Raw genomic sequence first — 17,571 nt, 5'->3', positions numbered from 1 at the left:
TGAGGAGGAGGGGTGGTGGTGGTAGTAGTAGTGAAAACCATTGAGGAGGAGGGGTGGTGGTGGTAGTAGTAGTGAAAACCATTGAGGAGGAGGGGTGGTGGTGGTAGTAGTAGTGAAAACCATTGAGGAGGAGGGGTGGTGGTGGTAGTAGTAGTGAAAACCATTGAGGAGGAGGGGTGGTGGTGGTAGTAGTAGTGAAAACCATTGAGGAGGAGGGGTGGTGGTGGTAGTAGTAGTGAAAACCATTGAGGAGGAGGGGTGGTGGTGGTAGTAGTAGTGAAAACCATTGAGGAGGAGGGGTGGTGGTGGTAGTAGTAGTGAAAACCATTGAGGAGGAGGGGTGGTGGTGGTAGTAGTAGTGAAAACCATTGAGGAGGAGGGGTGGTGGTGGTAGTAGTAGTGAAAACCATTGAGGAGGAGGGGTGGTGGTGGTAGTAGTAGTGAAAACCATTGAGGAGGAGGGGTGGTGGTGGTAGTAGTAGTGAAAACCATTGAGGAGGAGGGGTGGTGGTGGTAGTAGTAGTGAAAACCATTGAGGAGGAGGGGTGGTGGTGGTAGTAGTAGTGAAAACCATTGAGGAGGAGGGGTGGTGGTGGTAGTAGTAGTGAAAACCATTGAGGAGGAGGGGTGGTGGTGGTAGTAGTAGTGAAAACCATTGAGGAGGAGGGGTGGTGGTGGTAGTAGTAGTGAAAACCATTGAGGAGGAGGGGTGGTGGTGGTAGTAGTAGTGAAAACCATTGAGGAGGAGGGGTGGTGGTGGTAGTAGTAGTGAAAACCATTGAGGAGGAGGGGTGGTGGTGGTAGTAGTAGTGAAAACCATTGAGGAGGAGGGGTGGTGGTGGTAGTAGTAGTGAAAACCATTGAGGAGGAGGGGTGGTGGTGGTAGTAGTAGTGAAAACCATTGAGGAGGAGGGGTGGTGGTGGTAGTAGTAGTGAAAGTAGTAAAAAAATATCAAAAAATCCAGCTCCAAAAATCCAAATTATTCAAAATGCAAGAAAAATGGAGACATGTTCTAGATGAGAACACATTCATAGAGGACAGAAGCTTGGACACAGATAGGTTAGTGATTTTGGTCATGCTCAGGGTGAGGAGGGTCAGTCACTGATTCTGTTGTGGAGAAAACAAAAACTGCAGCAGCCAAGCAGGTCTAAAGCTGATATATAGCTAGATACGCAACAGCACAAGAAACACTCAGACTATAGAGACAGAACCCATGCAGAGCGGTGCTACCTTGTGTTCAACAGTAGTAAACCTTTGAGTATAGCCCATGACACATTTCACAGAATCTAAGGAGGAATATGGTTGGAGTCAGTAAGATTCGGGTGCTTGTTGGCTTCATTTTTGGGGGGGGAACAGTGGACAGTACACACTGGCTATGAAAGAGGAATATTGAAATAAAAAGTACATCAAATTATATCAATCCTAAATATTAAGGGTTCTCATCAGCGAAGCACCTGGAAAGAGAGGGTTCATCATTTAGTAGGGAGATGTGGCTTATAACCAAAGAGAGAAATTGAAATGAAAACATGGTCAAAACACTGCTCCCTAGTCTCAAAGCCTCTGAAGAAACATCACAGCAGTTATAATACAATCCATGTCTGCAACTGCAGGTCAGCCAGTCTGAAAGAGACCAGTTGAGGTCACGCAGACACACTCCCTGGTAGAGAACAGTTAGTACACTCAGAACACATCAAAGCCCTGAGTCTGGGTCTAAGGAAAGAAGGTTCATTTGGGAAGGGACTTGGTTATTTGCGGGATGCCGAAATTCCATTCCACAGAGGAGAGGACAGACATTCCAGGAGCCTCCTGCACACAGTACAGCAGCCACCGCAATGTTGCACTGATTGTCTATTAGTGGAGCGACAAGGTGGCTAGAATACCCAGACCGACTTAACACTCTGGACTGGACTTCACCCTGGAAAGACCCTGAGAAAGAACCAGTCCGGTCTAAAATGGGAAAGGTCATTCATTATTGGTTAGGCGGTGAATGTTGACCAACGTAACCAAAACATTGACAATATGTTTACATTTGGGGAGAGAAATAACTTGTTTATGCTCAGTCAGAGACAACCTCTGTTTTTGGGGGGGATTTTAAGCACTACCATCTACCGTGACCATGGGCTTATACTCAAAACATTTACACAGCTACTATAGAGGGGCCAGAGCTGCGACAACAAGGCCCACAAGAGCGCTAGTAGCCAGGGGGGCCAGCCAGGGGGAGGGGCACAGCAGCAGACGTGACCAGACAACAACGTCAATCCAACGTTCCTCTAGCTCCTCCCTCCCTCAACCTCTATCTTCAGAGAATGAAGCAGAAGCAGGAACAGAAAACAAGATGTGACACAGAAAAAGCCCTTAGAACTCGTGGTGACCTTGTGGGTGTTACAGTACATCCATATACAGCAGTTATGTTACCAAGCAACATGGAAGATATGGTTGTTTTTTGCATTTTTTGTATTTTTTTTAAGAAAAGGAGGGACAAGTAAGAGTGAATGAATTCAACGTTAGGCGAGAGAGTAGAAGAGGAAGATGTTAGATTTTCATGCACTAAGGAAACACACACTCACACCCCACAGTGGAAGAAGCGGTGTTGGCGTCAGTAGCAGTAGTAGAAAAGGCTACATGTGTAGGGCTAGAAACATTGGTTACATCGTGCTGTTGTTGGCTGGAGGTGGAGGGCTGCCGCCTTAGCTGGCGCTCCTGAAAGGAGCTTCCGCTCTGGAAGGCACTCACTACATCCATCTGCAAGGAATCAGAGAGGGTGACAGGAGAGGATAGAGCCCAGAAACCACAGCAAGAGGAGAGGTGAGAGAGAAAGGGCGAGAGAGAAAGGGCGAGAGAGACGAGAGAGAAGGGCGAGAGAGACGAGAGAGAGAGAGGGGCGAGAGAACAAAAGGAGACCAAGAGTGGAAGAAACCAGAGAAAGGTGAGAGAAAAGGCACCAAAATATAATAGAAAGGTATATTTCCCCCCACTCAGAGAGATATAGCAGTAGAGAGAGAAAGGGGGTGAAAGGCACTGATCTGAAGGTTTCTCCCCGAGCCTGATCTGACGCTTTACATTTCCTCATTCAAAAAATCAGCCCATATTCAAACACCTTTCACTCCTGGCCCTTTAAGATACCTGTACCTGCTCTGCATGTGGTCTTCTCAGTATCACACAAAAGGGGCTTCTCTTCATTGACCATCACATTATCATGTTCAACTTAGCTTGTTAGAAAGAGAAATAGAATAGGCAAAAAGGACCTTGCTTGAGCTTTCCAAAGCAAACAGAAAATCCAAGTCAAAAGAAGGATTTTGATGGGAACATGCCAGCTGTTCTCTCAAAGTGCTGAGAGAAAGGGAAAGGGGATGACAAGTGCGTAGAGTTAACCTTATGGCTTGTGATTCCTCTTTGGTGGACATCGGTGGAGACGCGGTCAAGGAGGACATTACCTGAGTCTGGATGCGGTTGAGGCCCCTGAACCAGAGGATCTGTCCACGGCGCAGCTCGCGCTCGGCGTGGTCGATCTCCTCCATTTCCTCCATGTCCTCCAGCTCCTCGTCAGGGATCTCCTGCCTCTGGGTGCCGTGGCCGGCAGACTTCAGGAACCTCAGACTTTTGGTGGGGATGGATGAGATCAGCTGGAGGGAGGAGAGGGGCAGAGGGGTTAAGGGCTTATCACAGTCCAAACCGTGTTAGCAATATTGGACCACAAATCCCATCTCTATCACAGAGGACTGACTACTAACATACAGACAGCAAAGGCCCAGGTTACTGGTATATATGCAATGACAGGCTGGACTGCAACAGGTGCACAACAGGCACCCTCACACAATGCGCATCTGTTAACCGAACAACCAGTTTCCACAGGAAGTCAGCTCGGAAAAGAAATGCGACTGATGCAAAAGTAATGGGTTGTTGTCTGGTGACTAGAGTTGCAAAGGGTCGGGACCTTTTTCAGGAAATTGTCCATGGGAAGTTAAGCCCAGGAATTTGGGGAATTTTGCTTAAAAATTCATAAAAACAAAGTTTGCTTTATAACAGAAAACTTTTTTTTGTGGGATACACAAGGCAATTCTAGGTCTTGTGGTATTTTTTTTGGTTAAACTATCGCCAATTCAATGGAATTGCAGCCCTCTGCATGCACAGTGCATTCTTCAATCACATGTGCAGTGCACTCTTCCATCACATGTGCAGCTGATTCTCAAGATCTTGCACACTAATAAGATGCTATTGAGCCCACAGTACTACACTGTCTGAGTCAAGGACTACATGCTTTCTGGTAAGTTTTGATTACAATACTAGGTGGGGTGAATATATCTTATATGACATTTTTGTTAATGAGTAAAATTGTAGCCTACAGCAAAGTGTGTTTAAATAATTTGTTTCAGATAGTTAGTTTTTGCTACCATGTGGATTTTAGCTTGCTAACTGAGGAGTGTTAAGTCACCTGTTTCCATACATGTTTCATTTTAAAACATGTATCTTACAAAGAGTTGTTTAATCTAACAGCTTAACTATTTATCTGTACATGGAATTGTATTCGTTTAAAAAAAAAAAAAATTTCCTTTTCTTTACAGGGAAACGCCACAGGCACCATCTGATGTGTGGAGACATTTCACTGCAGCTAATGGTGAAGGAAAAGCTGTGTACATTTGCAAATACAGTGCCAAATCATATGTAAAGAATGCAACAAAGATGGAGAATCATCTGGCCAAGTGCATAAAGTTCCCTCATTGCTTACAACAAACAAGCTCTGACAAAAGTCCCTCTACTTCTATTAGAGGTGAAAATTATGAATCAGACACCTTATCGATAGCAACAGCTCATGGTCCTCCTGGAATCAGATTATTGTTTTTTACTCAATGGAGGAACGTAGTCAGAGAAATGCTGATGAATGTCTTGCTCGAGCTGTGTATGCAACTGGTTCACCTCTGATGCTCACAGGCCATGTGTATTGGAAGAAATTGCTGAATGTTCTTCGCCCAGCATACACCCCTCCAACCAGACATACTTCTACTCATTTGCTGGGTGCAGAGTTCAACAGAGTTCAAGTAAATCATAGAGAAAGCAGACTGTATTGCAATCATCTCTGATGGGTGGTCGAATGTTCGTGGGAAAGGAATAATTAACTACATCATCTCCACCCCTCAAACCAGTATTCTACAAGAGCACAGACACAAGGGACAATGGACACACCGGTCTCTACATTGTAGATGAGCTGAAGGCAGTCATCAATGACCTCGGACCACAGTCTGTATTTGCACTGGTGAGAGACAATGCTGCGAACATGAAGGCTGCTTGGTCTAAAGTGGAGGAGTCCAACCCTCACATCACACCCATTGGCTGTGCTGCTCATGCATTGAATCTGCTCCTCAAGGACATCATGGCACTGAAAACAATGGATACACTCGACAAGAGAGCCAAGGAAATGGTTAGGTATGTGAATGGTCATCAAGTTATAGCAGCAATCTACCTCACCAAGCAGTGAGAAGAATAAGAGCACCACATTGAAGCTGCCCAGCAACACCTGTTGGGGTGGTGTTGTCATCATGTTTGACAGTCTCCTGGAGGGGAAGTCTGCTGATATGGACAGCCCCATCAAGAGGATGGTTGAGATATTTTGGGAGAGAGTGGTAAGCAGCCTGAAACCGATAGCAGTAGCCATTGCACGGATCAAGGGAGACGATGCCTGATGTTCAGATGTAAGAGAAGAAATCCATACTGCCCTGCCCACTTCACTGTTGCTCCAAGCAGAGGAAACTGCTGTTCTGAAATACATCAAAAAGCGTGAAGACTTCTGCCTGAAACCCATACACGCCGCAGCGTACATGTTGGACCCCAAGTATGCTGGCAAGAGCATCCTGTCTGGTGCAGAGATCAACAAGGCCTATGGTGTCATCACTACCGTGTTCGCCACCTAGGCGTGGATGAGGGCAAGGTTCTTGGCAGTCCGGCGAAGCACACTTCCAAGCAAGGGCTTTGGGATGGAGATGCAATGACAGTCGTGCCAACATATCTTATCGGCCACCTGGTGGAAGGGACTGTGGATCTGAGGCGCCTCCATCATCCTCTAAATCCCACCAACCTCAGCCACCTCAGAGCACAACTGGTCCTTGTTTGGGAACACACACACACACACACACAAAAGCACGCAACAGGCTGACGACCAATGCAAGGGTTGAAAAATTGGTGGCCATCCGGGCAAATCTGAGGCTTTTTGAGCCTGACAACGAACCATCCTCAACAAGGTTGGAAAGTGACAGTGAAGATGAGGCCTCCGAGCCTGATGTTTAAGAGGTGGACATTGAGGTGGTCCAGGAAGAAGACATGGAAGCCTGAGAGGAAGACAACCAAAGCTTTAGTTTCTAGACTATTATTTTACAGATGTATGTAGAATATTTTTGGGGGAGATGTGATGGATCATTGGGGATCATTCGATATTCCCTTTATTTATCATTGAAATCATCCCTTGTGAAGAGTCAACTCATTTAATTAAAGTTAAATTCGTAACTAAATCTATATATTTTTTCTATTGGAAGGATTTAATCATTTGCAATTATGCCTACTTATAGTAAGGAAAAATGGTTTGTTTCTGTCTCCATATGATATGGTAAATATATCCAATGCAAAAATATCTACATGGTATTAATATTAATTTGCCTATATTCCCGTTAATTCCCACGGAAAGTTTCCACCTCTGAATATTCCCCAAAATGTGCAACCCTACTGGTGACAAAGCAATGTTTGGTCTGTGATCATGTCCGGCCATTTACTTGCTAGGTCAGCATCACAAAATGCACAACTAATGACATCACAATCAACAACATAAAAAAAAAACAGGAGAAGGTCAACAGGAAATTGTAATACAATAGATATTTCAGAAATAACATGACAGCGCTCAAATCAGGAATTCTAGATCCTTCTGTAAAGATCATCATCCAACTAGCCATTTCAATACAGTGTGGCCATTCAACTACCCAACACAGCCACATTAGGGCAGCAGTGTATCCCTGACGGATGGGGCAGTGTTGGAAAGTTACAGGTGACGCACTTGCAACTCACTGTGTGTGTGTGTGGGTCTTCTTACCTGACCCCAGAGGAGACTGCTAAAGCCCAGAAAGGTGCACCATAGCCACTGGTCGATGCTCAGGCCCACGCAGCTGAAAGGTTTGCCTCCCCACTGCACTATGACTATCTGAGAGGCCGGAGAGGAAAGAAACATATTTAGAGGTCAAGCTCATTTTCCTTCACGGTTTCTTGGTTTGCTGGTAATTCCATTTGACAGATATGCGTGTTATAACAGGTTTCATGTGTACCATGTATGAATATGGTTTGGGTTTCGTTTTTATTGATTCTTTATTTATCCAGGTGAGAGCCATTGAGATTACTAATTTAATTAAGGGAGCCCTGGCCTTTTTATATATGGCGAAGAACCCATCTTCCATGAACATCTGAAACCCTCTTCTAAGAGCATCTTAAATGAACTCCTAGCACTGGATTTGCTGATCACTACTTTAATGAGGGAAAATGTACTCACTACGACTGTGATGTAGTTGTCTCACCTAGCCATCTGAAGACAAATCAACTAATTGTAAGTCGCTCTAGACAAGAGCATCTATTAAATGACCAAAACATTATTTATTTTTTTAAATGGTGCCTGTTTAAAGCAGTGAGCAACTCCAGCAAGCAGACATGCTACAGTCTGAAGACACTAGACACCAAGTGTTACCTGGATGATAAAGGTGCCAAAGACGATGGAGCAGAAGATGAGGTTGTTGAAGATGCCGTCGAAGACGTTGCGCTCGCCGTGGATCTTTCTGGCGTTGATCTCGTTGAAGAGCTGCAGGAGGACGAAGGTGTTGAAAATAATGGTGTAGTGCTCTGAGGGAGGCGAGTGGAGGGGTGCGTACCGCCCGCTGTCGATGTCAAAGATCTGCTCACCTGGGAGGGGGAGGAGAGAGAGAGAGAGAGAGGAGAGAGACGGGGGAGGTGAAGCGTTGACCCACTCACTACCTTTTTGAAATATCTTTATTTTATCTAGATCACGTGTCAAACTCATTTCACAGAGGGTGTCTGCAGGTTTTTGCTCCTCCCTTGTACTTGACTGATGAATTAAGGTCACTAATTAGTAAGGAACTCCCCTCACCTGGTTGTTTAGGTTTTAATTGAAAGGAAAAAACTCAAACCTGCAGACACTAGGCCCTCTGTGGAATGATTTAAAGGTAGACTCAGTGTTATGATGTAGATGCACAAAGGAAACAGTATGGTGGGTCAATTTCCACAACTACTAAGAACGTTGAAGCATAAGGCTCAACTTCACCTCTGTTTTGGTCCGGTGGCTACCACGCACTAACAGCGTTAAAACGAACCCTTGCACATGTGCAGATACTGTGTGAGAGCAAGTGCTGCATCTTGCTCATCAGAATATCTGTGCCGCTGCTCGTGGTAGTCCCATTGAGATCAGAACACGTCTTTCACGTCAAAAGATCAGCAAATTTCACTTAAACGTTCAAATGTTCTCAGCCTTCTGCCGACTGAGGTTAATCTGACACTGGACAGTGAAATGTGTTGTTTTGCAGCCGTTGTACACGCCCCTGGAGCAACTTAAGGTTAAGTGCCTTGCTCAAGGGCACATCATCAGGTTCTTCACCTTGTCGGCTCAGGTATATGAACAAGCAACCTTTCGGTTACTGGCCCAACGCTCTAACCGCTAGCTTACCTCCCGCCCTAGTTAAGGTGGCAGTAAAGATGACACCATCAGAGAGCCAGTCAATCAAGACCGCCTAATACCCATGTGAAATTCCATGGCATATGGAAAGCTGTTTCAGCTCAGTGTGCAATTAGAGTGAGATGCAGAGAATGAAAAACACACACGCTTCTACACAGACACACTCTAGTACTTTACCTACGAAGAGCAGGGTGAAGATGATGATGAGCTGGTAGACTCCGTGGCCAAGGATGTTCTTCATCATGGTGCGGGAGATGAGGGGCTTGTTGCGGCCGTAAGGCTTCCTCAGCAGTAGAGACTCAGTGGGGGGCTCAGTGGCCAGGGCCAGGGAGGCAAAGGTGTCCATGATCAGGTTCACCCAGAGCATCTGGACAGCTTTCAGAGGAGAGTCCTGGCGGGAGAGAGGGAGGTAGGAAAAGGATAGGGGGAGACAGAGGGAAGGGAGTGGAAAGAGGAGAGATACAGAAAGGGGGGGAGAGCAGGACAGAGAAAGATTACTCATGCAGTCAGTACTACTTACATAACATCCTCCACACTATCCAAACGTCAGACTGTAGACACACTGCACAAATCCAACCAAAGCATTCAAAGAAGTGCAGGCCATAACACGAAGAGCAAATGCTGCCTGAGCAGTGATCATTGAAAGCTAAAAGACTTCAGTAGCCCACACACTGCTCAGAAATGACACTAATGGCTATACAGGTGTCCACTTGCTGACTCACCAGAGCTATTTGGGCTCCAGTAGAGGCAAACCACTTCACACCAGCAGAGGAGCTAACGAGCTACATACGTCCATATACACATTGACAGCTTAGCATGCTAGCAAAGCAGCTAGCTTCATACATTGTGCAGCTTAGCATGCTAGCAGAATGGCTAGCTACACACAGGTAAACACATTAGCATCTACACTAGCATTCAGTGTGTGTGTGTGTGTGTGTGTGTGTGTCTCTTGACCCATGTGGCCATCTAGTAAATGCTCAGCCACTCATCACTCATTATCTCAAAATTACAGCACTGTTGGATAATGCACACAGCTCAGGCCCGGAGCTTTAAATAGCTGTTTGTTCCGTTTCTATTGCAGGCCCATTTACCATTGTTTTACGCCTGGATGAGCACTAATTTGGCGGCTGCTGTGACCAACAGGTCAAATAGGGGTGGATGATTGCTACCTCTAGTCAGAGAACCTGAAAAGCAGCTCTGATCCAAGGGAATACATTACAATAAATTGGTTGCTCCATTTTGTACTGCCTCAGTCATTGTGGATACACACACACACACACTCTTGAGTCATAGGTGACAAATCTTGCCATTCAAGCTAAGGGAGGATAGATCCTGGTGCTGCTCCTAAGAACCAAACCCTCTAGTCCCCTCTGAATGCAAATCAAAACCAAGAGCACAGCGCTTAGTTTTTCTGCATATCACATACAATGAGTCATATCAACGCGCGACAGAGCTGCGGTGCTGTGCTCTGCTTGTTTCAGCCGAAGGTGGGGGAGGAGCAGGTGTGTGTGAGTCTGTGTGAGGCATGGAGGGAGAGAAAGTAGCCAAACCGACACGCGCTAGTTAGACAAACTTGTTGCTGCCATAGTTTATCTATCACACCATCTGGTGAAACGGATGTGTAGGCTACATGCCAGTCCTTTTTACGGGCGCACTCATAACTGTCATAAAACTTACGTATTAAAAAATAAATAATGCATTTTTTTCTCATTTAACCTTTAACTTGGCAAGTCAGTTAAGAACAAATTCTTATTTACAATGACAGACTAGGGACAGTGGGTTAACTGCCTTGTTCAGGGGCAGAACGACAGATTTTTACCTTGTCAGCTTGGTGATTTGATCTAGCAACCTTTCGGTTACTGGCCCAACGCTCTAACCACTAGGCTACCTGCCTCCCCAATGGTCTATGTACCAATGTCAGACAATTTTATTTCATTTCAGACAAATCTTTTTCATGATTAAAATAGGCCTATATTCTTCTTACAAATGAATACTCTCCCAAGTAATGGAATAGCATCATCCGGTGGGATATCTGCATAACCGTGCCCATCCCTAGTTTGTGTGTTACCTGCGTGATGCAGGCGCCGGTGAAGGCCACGATGACGGCCACTACGTTAACGGTGAGCTGGAACTGGAGGAACTTGGAGATGCTGTCGTAGACGTTGCGGCCCCACATCACCGCCTTGACGATGCTGCTGAAATTGTCGTCCGTCAGGATGATGTCAGATGCCTCCTTGGCCACGTCTGTGCCGGCGATACCCTGCGGTGACACACACACATTAAGTTCCATATTGAAGTTGTGCAGAGCCGTGGTCTAGTGTTAAAGCCCTCTGCTCTAGACACACATATTTCTCTCCCCGGAGACAAGGGTTCAATCCCCACTCCAAACCTTCATACCATTCCTCATATCCCCGTCTACCCCTCTGTCAACTCATAACGGTCTCATTAAGTCAAAATGCGTAAGAGAAACAAGAGTTCGATATTCAAGTAGTCGTAGCCCTATACACATGTAATTGCGGTGCAGTACGTTTGTTGTTACTGTTGATATGTGCCGATATGTGGGGGCCATTGGTCACTACAGAGTGTGATGTTATCAGTCAGTCAAATTTGTTGAACTTTAGTTCCACATCTTTCTCTCGTTTTTATGCATGATTACATTCATTGTGATGCTTTGTAAGCATGCAGTAAATTACATCCATCAAGTTTACAATGCCAACATCGTTTTTGACTCCCCATATAAAAGTGCAGATTAAAGTTCCATCATGATCGTTATCTGACTCACGGTTATCTGGGCAGTATGAGATTCCATACAGTACGGGCAATCATTTACAGCCAACTAGTATCAACATGTTACTTTGTGATAGGACTGGCAGAGAAATGAGTCTCACCATGGCGAAGCCGACATCAGCTTTCTTCAAGGCGGGCCCGTCGTTGGTGCCGTCTCCTGTGACTGCTACCACCTGCCTCTGTTCTAAGACCGTACTGTCAATGATACCTGGGGGGAGAGAGAAAAATATTACCAAATAACATTTCAAATGACAGATTTCAGGACACTGTGACTTGTGAAAATGACATTTTTCATTTTCATCCTGAAAGAGCAAAGCGAAGTACCTTTGACTAATGTGTGCTTGTCGGTGGGTGAGGATCGTGCAAGTACTCTGAGTTTTGGCCAGATCTTATCAATGCGCTCTTGTTCAATCTAGAAGGGAAAAATTAGACTAATTAGCCTACAATCCCAATTCTTCATCTATCAACCATGTTGTTAGCTCATTACATTAGTCCATCAGGGCTAACTAACCCTACTAGGTTACTTAACACTGAAGTACAATGTCAAACAGGGCCGTGTTCATTAGGGCACGCAATGGAAAAAGGTCTCAAACCTTTTGCAATGGGAAATGAAAATAAGTCTTTCTTATTTGGTGATAATGAACACGACCTAGTTGATTGTGTTTTGGTGTAAAGCCACAACAATATATTTAACCCACCTCTCCCTTCTCGTTGCGGATCCGTCGGTTGAACTCCTTGCCTTCCATGCACAGGAACTCGTCTCCGGGCTGCAGGATGCCGCACTTGGTGGCGATGGCGCGGGCCGTGTTGATGTTGTCCCCGGTTACCATGCGTACCGTGATCCCGGCACGCTGACATTTCTTGATTGCATCCGGGACCTGGAGGGGCAGAGAGAGAGAGATGTTAATGTGACTGACTGGCTGCGAAATCCAGGTTTCCCGACAGCTGCAGGACTGTCCTAGCTTGCAGAGCTCAACCCTAGGCTCAGCTCAGGGAGTGTACACAAGTCTTCAGGTCTGGGGCAAGGTCACTGTACGAGCAAACCACTTCTGTTCCATAGGGAACAAGACATCCTCAATACACCATCTGGTTGCAATGGGTCTTTAACTTTCACCATAACAGGAGCTGTTGATAGACCATGTGTGAGGCTGACAGAGATTAACCATTAACTAGGACCCAGAGTTGTTCCTAGTCACTCTGAATGCCACATATCTATACTGATAAGAAACACACTTCGGGGTCAATGGAAATGTCAATAACACAATAAGAGGAGGCTTGAGAGAGGCTTGCTTCCTTTTCACTAGCCTCATGCCCTAGAAGCCATGTCGGGTGTGTGGTAGGTAAAGTACATCAGATTACTCCACTGTATCTTTGCTAATGTCAGTCTGCTTGTTTTGTTTGACTGTGGTCCATAAACTGACCTCGGGTCTGACTGGGTCCTCGATGCCCACCACACATACACAGGTCAGGCTGGTGAGGATGTCGTTCTCCTGGTCCCAGTCAGGCTCGCCCTCCGAGACAGGGAAGTCGCGGTACGCCAGGCAGATGGTGCGCAGGCCCTCTGAGGCCATGGGCTCAATCACCTTCTTCACCATGTCCTCTCTGTCCCGGGGACGAAACACCTTGGTCTCGCCGCTCGCCGTCAGGAGCTTAGAACACCTGGTGGTGGGGGAAAGAGCGAGAGAGGGACAGGGCGAGAGAGGGAGCAACAGACGGGTGTGATGGGTTAGAACCAGCGATGTGATAACACACAGCAGGAAGCCTGTTTCTCTGACTTCGTCCCAAACGGCACCCTAATCCCTACATAGTGCATTACATTTGACCAGACCCTATAGGTGGGTAAAAAGGAGCCATGTTTAGAGCCATTTGGGAGGCTTAGACTAATTTCTCCGGGCCTGTTTTTAAGAAGCTATGTTAAGGGGCTTGGTGGGATGCACTTGAACTACTTAGCGCTTAAGCCGAAAACAATTCCTTTGCAAGCCTGCCTGGCCACCTAGAACCCATGTTAAGCTCTTTGAATGAGAGGTGCTTAGTGCTCTACTAATTGTGTGCCATCCACTACAAAACCAAAGGTGTTCCATGTTTGTATGAGGTGATAACTTGTACACTATCGGTATAGAATATCATTGGGTATATATGCCACTTAGCAGACCCGGTTGTCCAAACTAACTTACTGAATGCATACATTTTAGTATGTATGTGATCCATGTGGAAATTGAACCAACAACCTTGGCATTGCTAGCACAACGCTCTTTTCAACTGAGCCCCACAGGACCATATAATCCATACAGGGACTTAGACGTACACCAATTTACACTTTGTTTACCATTGATATCAATGTCTGACTAGTTAAGATTCACCCCACACCGAATACTGAGAACAGCTTGATTTAGCTTTAAACCCAAACCTACTTCTTGAGGAGGATCTCAGAGGCTCCCTTGCTGAACATACGGAAGCTCCCGTCTGCGTTTTTCAGCACGGTGCTCATGGACTTCCTGCAGGAGTTGAAGGTGTAGACCTTGTATAGCTTCTCCTCGGGGATCTCGTTGCGGATGGCCTGGTAGTCACGCTTCAGGTCATTAGCGAAGCCCAGCAAGGCACATTCGGTTTTGTTGCCCACCTGGCGCGGCAGACCACCTTCCTTCTCCGGAGACTGGTTACAGAGAGAGACACACCAAGTAGCACGTAAGGGTCGTGTTCAGTTGGCACGAAACAGAAGAAACCGGTACCAAACGGATGCAATGAGGAGGTACCGTCTGTACTTGCCCAACAAGAAAAAAAGCTGGTCTTCCGTTGGAAAATGTTTTGCTACAGCATGGCCTAATGATTAGGACCCAGGTCATGTTGGAGACTATTAACAGCACATTCAGTCATCTCATACTAGTGATTTGTTACTGACATGACATTTACAAGCAAAACTCCTACCCCACATTTAATCTTCAACAACATCTGTTCTAAACCCATCAGTGACTGCACATCGATAGCGCGCACACACACACGCCTGTGCAGTACACCATTTCTCGAGGCAACCTCCCTCACCATAATGTTGGTGGTGTAGGCGCTGTTGACGCTGATGCCCAGGACAAGGATGTCCATGATGGAGGCGGGGATGAGCTGGGGCTCAGGCACGTTGCGGTAGTGCTTGTCGGCCACGTAGGCCTGCACCACCGTCATGCGGTTCATGGTCAGCGTGCCCGTCTTGTCCGAGCAGATGGCCGTAGCGTTGCCCATGGTCTCACAGGCGTCCAGGTGACGCACCAGGTTGTTGTCTTTCATCATTTTCTGTTAGGAAGAAGACAGGGGGAGGGAGAAGGGGAGACATCATGAAAAAGGTCATTGAATTAAATATGAGCTGCAGAAGGTAAATATGAGCTGCTGAAGGGGTCAAAAGCCTAAAAATAGAAAGGGACGGTTTAACTAAGCTTTTCCATTCAACAGTACTGCAGTGGCATCCTCTCCTCTCTGCAACAAACGCTGCTGTAGCTTCTAAGTCTACAGTGGTGTGAGTGGGCTGGATAATGGTCTTCCAGGGCTAGGGTCTACTACTGATATTACTCGTCAACCTGTTGGCCCAACAACTCCAGTTAGAAGGATCATGACACAGCCAACCGGCTTTAATGTATCATGGAAGGCTAGCCTCTTAAAGCTACAGTCTTAGCTAAGTGAAGGGCTAACCTACTATGCAAGCGAATGAAGCTTGAGTTAACAGGTAAAGCTCGTTGGCAGTGGGTCTGTTCACACTGCTCGCGGTAAAAAGCTACACCAGGAAGTTAACTGATGAATTGTAACCTTGGACAGCCACAATGGCTGGGCGATATGGCCTAAAAAAAATGTATGTTTTCAAACTTATGGGTGAGTCATGATATACACTTTATATAAAGGTATGTTGATACCCCTTCAAATTTGTGTATTGTGCTATTTCAGCCACAAAATGTTGCTGACAGGTGTATAAAATCGAGCACACCGCCATGCAATCTCCATAGACAAACATTGGCAGTAGAATGGCCTTACTGAAGAGCTCATTGACTTTCAACGTGGCACCGTCATAGGATGCCACCTTTCAGTTCATCAAATTTCTGCCCTGCTAGTATGGCACCGGTCAACTGTAAGTGCTGTTATTGTTAAGTGGAAACGTCTAGGAGAAACAACGGCTCAGCCACGAAGTGGTAGGCCACATAAGCTCACAGAACGGGAGCGCCGAGTGCTGAAGCGCGTAAAAAGCATCTGTCCTCGGTTGCAACACTCACTACCAAGTTCCAAACTACCTCTGGAAGCAGTGTCAGCACAAGAACGGTTAGTCGGGAGCTTCATGAAATGGGTTTCCATGGCCGAGCAGCCGCACACATGCCTAAGATTACCATGCACAATGCCAAGCGTCGGCTGGAGTGGTGTAAAGCTTGCCGCCATTGGACTCCGGAGCAGTGTAAATGTGTTCTCTGGAGTGATGAATCACGCTTCACCATCTAGCAGTCTGACGGATTTATCTGGGTTTGGTGAATGCCAAGAGAACGCTACCTGCCCGAATACATAGTGCCAACTTTAAAGTTTGGTGGAGGAAGAATAATGGTCTGGGGCTGTTTTTCATGGTTCGGGCTAGGCCACTTAGTTCCAGTTAAGGGAAATCTTATTGTGACAGCATATAATGACATTCGATATGATTCTGTGCTTCCAACAGTTTGGGGAAGGCCCTTTCCGGTTTCAGCATTACAACAACCCCATGCAAAGCGGGGTCCATACAGAAATGGTTTGTTGAGATCGGTGTGGAAGAACTTAACGGGCCTGCACAAAGCCCCGATCGAACACATTTGGGATTAATTGGAATGCCAACTGGGAGACAGGCCTAATCACCCAACATCAGTGCCAGACCTCACTAACGCTTGTGGCTGAACAGAAGCAAGTCCCCGCAGCAATGTTCCAAAATCTAGTGGAATGCCTTCCCAGAAGAGTGGAGGCTGTTATAGCAGTAAAGGGGGGACCAACTCCATATGAATGCCCATGATTTTGGAATTAGATTTTTGATGAAAAAAATAAAATAAAATCTCTAAATAAGCTTTGTCTTCAATACAGTGCATTTCAAACAGTCAGGAATAATTAAATGATACCTAGGCTAAATATAAGCCTTCCACAACCATAACACCCACTAATTATTTAATACAAATAGTTTAACTTGCTTTTTTGCAATAATCACTGATCTGGCTTTCAAGTCTATGAAAATGCCATTTTTGTAACAAATGTAACCAGAAGGACAGGGTTGCAAGATCGAATCCCTGAGCTGACAAGGTACAAATCTGTCGTTCTGCCCCTGAACAAGTCCGTCATTGTAAATAAGAATATGTTCTTTAACGGTCTTGCCTAGTTAAATAAAGATAAAATATATATATATATATATATATATATATATATAAATAAATAAATAAATAAATAAATAAATAAATAAAAGAACCATGCACATCCACTAATAATGACTAACTTCTTACAACAGGCATTATAGAAACCCAACACAGGTCTCATAAACAATCTCTCAAGCACAAGCCTACGTGCTAGTGAGTGACCAGCTAATCTTTATATTTACTCCATATATTCACAGCCCTGACAGGCACTCCATATTCAGACAACTACAACCAATAAAATGGCTTATTGTCTGGTATAGTGCTTTTGCTGCAGACCCTGAGGCGGAAGGGGAACCTACTTTGACGGAGTAGGCCAGGGAGATGGTGACGGCCAGGGGAAGACCCTCGGGGACGGCCACCACCAGCACGGTGACGCCGATGATGAAGAACTTGACGAAGAACTGGATGTAGATGGGTGTGCAGTCCTTGTGCCAGGGCAGGCCCTGCACCCAGAAGGTGTCCACCACAAACAACACCACCAGGATGATGACCGTGATGGCAGACATCACCAGGCCTAGAGAGAACACAGTAGTGAGACTCATCACTCTTCATCCACAATATAAATCAACAGGAGTGTAATCATTACGCCCATTCTGTTGCTAAAACGTTTACTGTCAACGGAAAATGTTTTGCAACCAAAACTAAAGTTTCTATTGGACAAATTAAGGTACATCCCTCCA

At 45.8% G+C, this 17,571-nt stretch overlaps 1 protein-coding gene across 6 annotated transcripts in view; it reads right to left on the bottom strand.

The window, feature by feature from the left end:
• LOC110490600 (plasma membrane calcium-transporting ATPase 1) overlaps positions 1-17,571 on the bottom strand; it is a 59,604-nt gene that overhangs the window by 4,067 nt on the left and 37,966 nt on the right. For 2 of the 6 annotated variants that reach the window (XM_090200925.1, XM_090200926.1), the window contains exons 9-21: positions 17,191-17,405; positions 14,541-14,783; positions 13,913-14,154; positions 12,923-13,160; positions 12,200-12,379; positions 11,826-11,913; positions 11,603-11,709; positions 10,783-10,974; positions 8,892-9,105; positions 7,716-7,927; positions 7,074-7,181; positions 3,436-3,624; positions 2,651-2,743 (exon numbers count right to left, since the gene is read on the bottom strand). In XM_090200925.1, the coding sequence (XP_090057051.1) occupies positions 2,651-2,743; positions 3,436-3,624; positions 7,074-7,181; positions 7,716-7,927; positions 8,892-9,105; positions 10,783-10,974; positions 11,603-11,709; positions 11,826-11,913; positions 12,200-12,379; positions 12,923-13,160; positions 13,913-14,154; positions 14,541-14,783; positions 17,191-17,405 (2,321 nt within the window). Of the gene's footprint in view, positions 1-1,254; positions 1,288-2,568; positions 2,744-3,435; positions 3,625-7,073; positions 7,182-7,715; positions 7,928-8,891; positions 9,106-10,782; positions 10,975-11,602; positions 11,710-11,825; positions 11,914-12,199; positions 12,380-12,922; positions 13,161-13,912; positions 14,155-14,540; positions 14,784-17,190; positions 17,406-17,571 lie in introns of those variants that run through there. The other 4 variants (XM_090200927.1, XM_090200928.1, XM_090200929.1 and 1 more) reach the window with 3 other exon arrangements.

This window comes from Oncorhynchus mykiss, chromosome 15, assembly GCF_057628025.1.
Source record: "Oncorhynchus mykiss isolate SJ-2025 chromosome 15, ASM5762802v1, whole genome shotgun sequence".
Lineage (NCBI taxonomy): Eukaryota > Metazoa > Chordata > Actinopteri > Salmoniformes > Salmonidae > Oncorhynchus > Oncorhynchus mykiss.
This window is presented reverse-complemented; position numbering and strand designations above follow the sequence as displayed.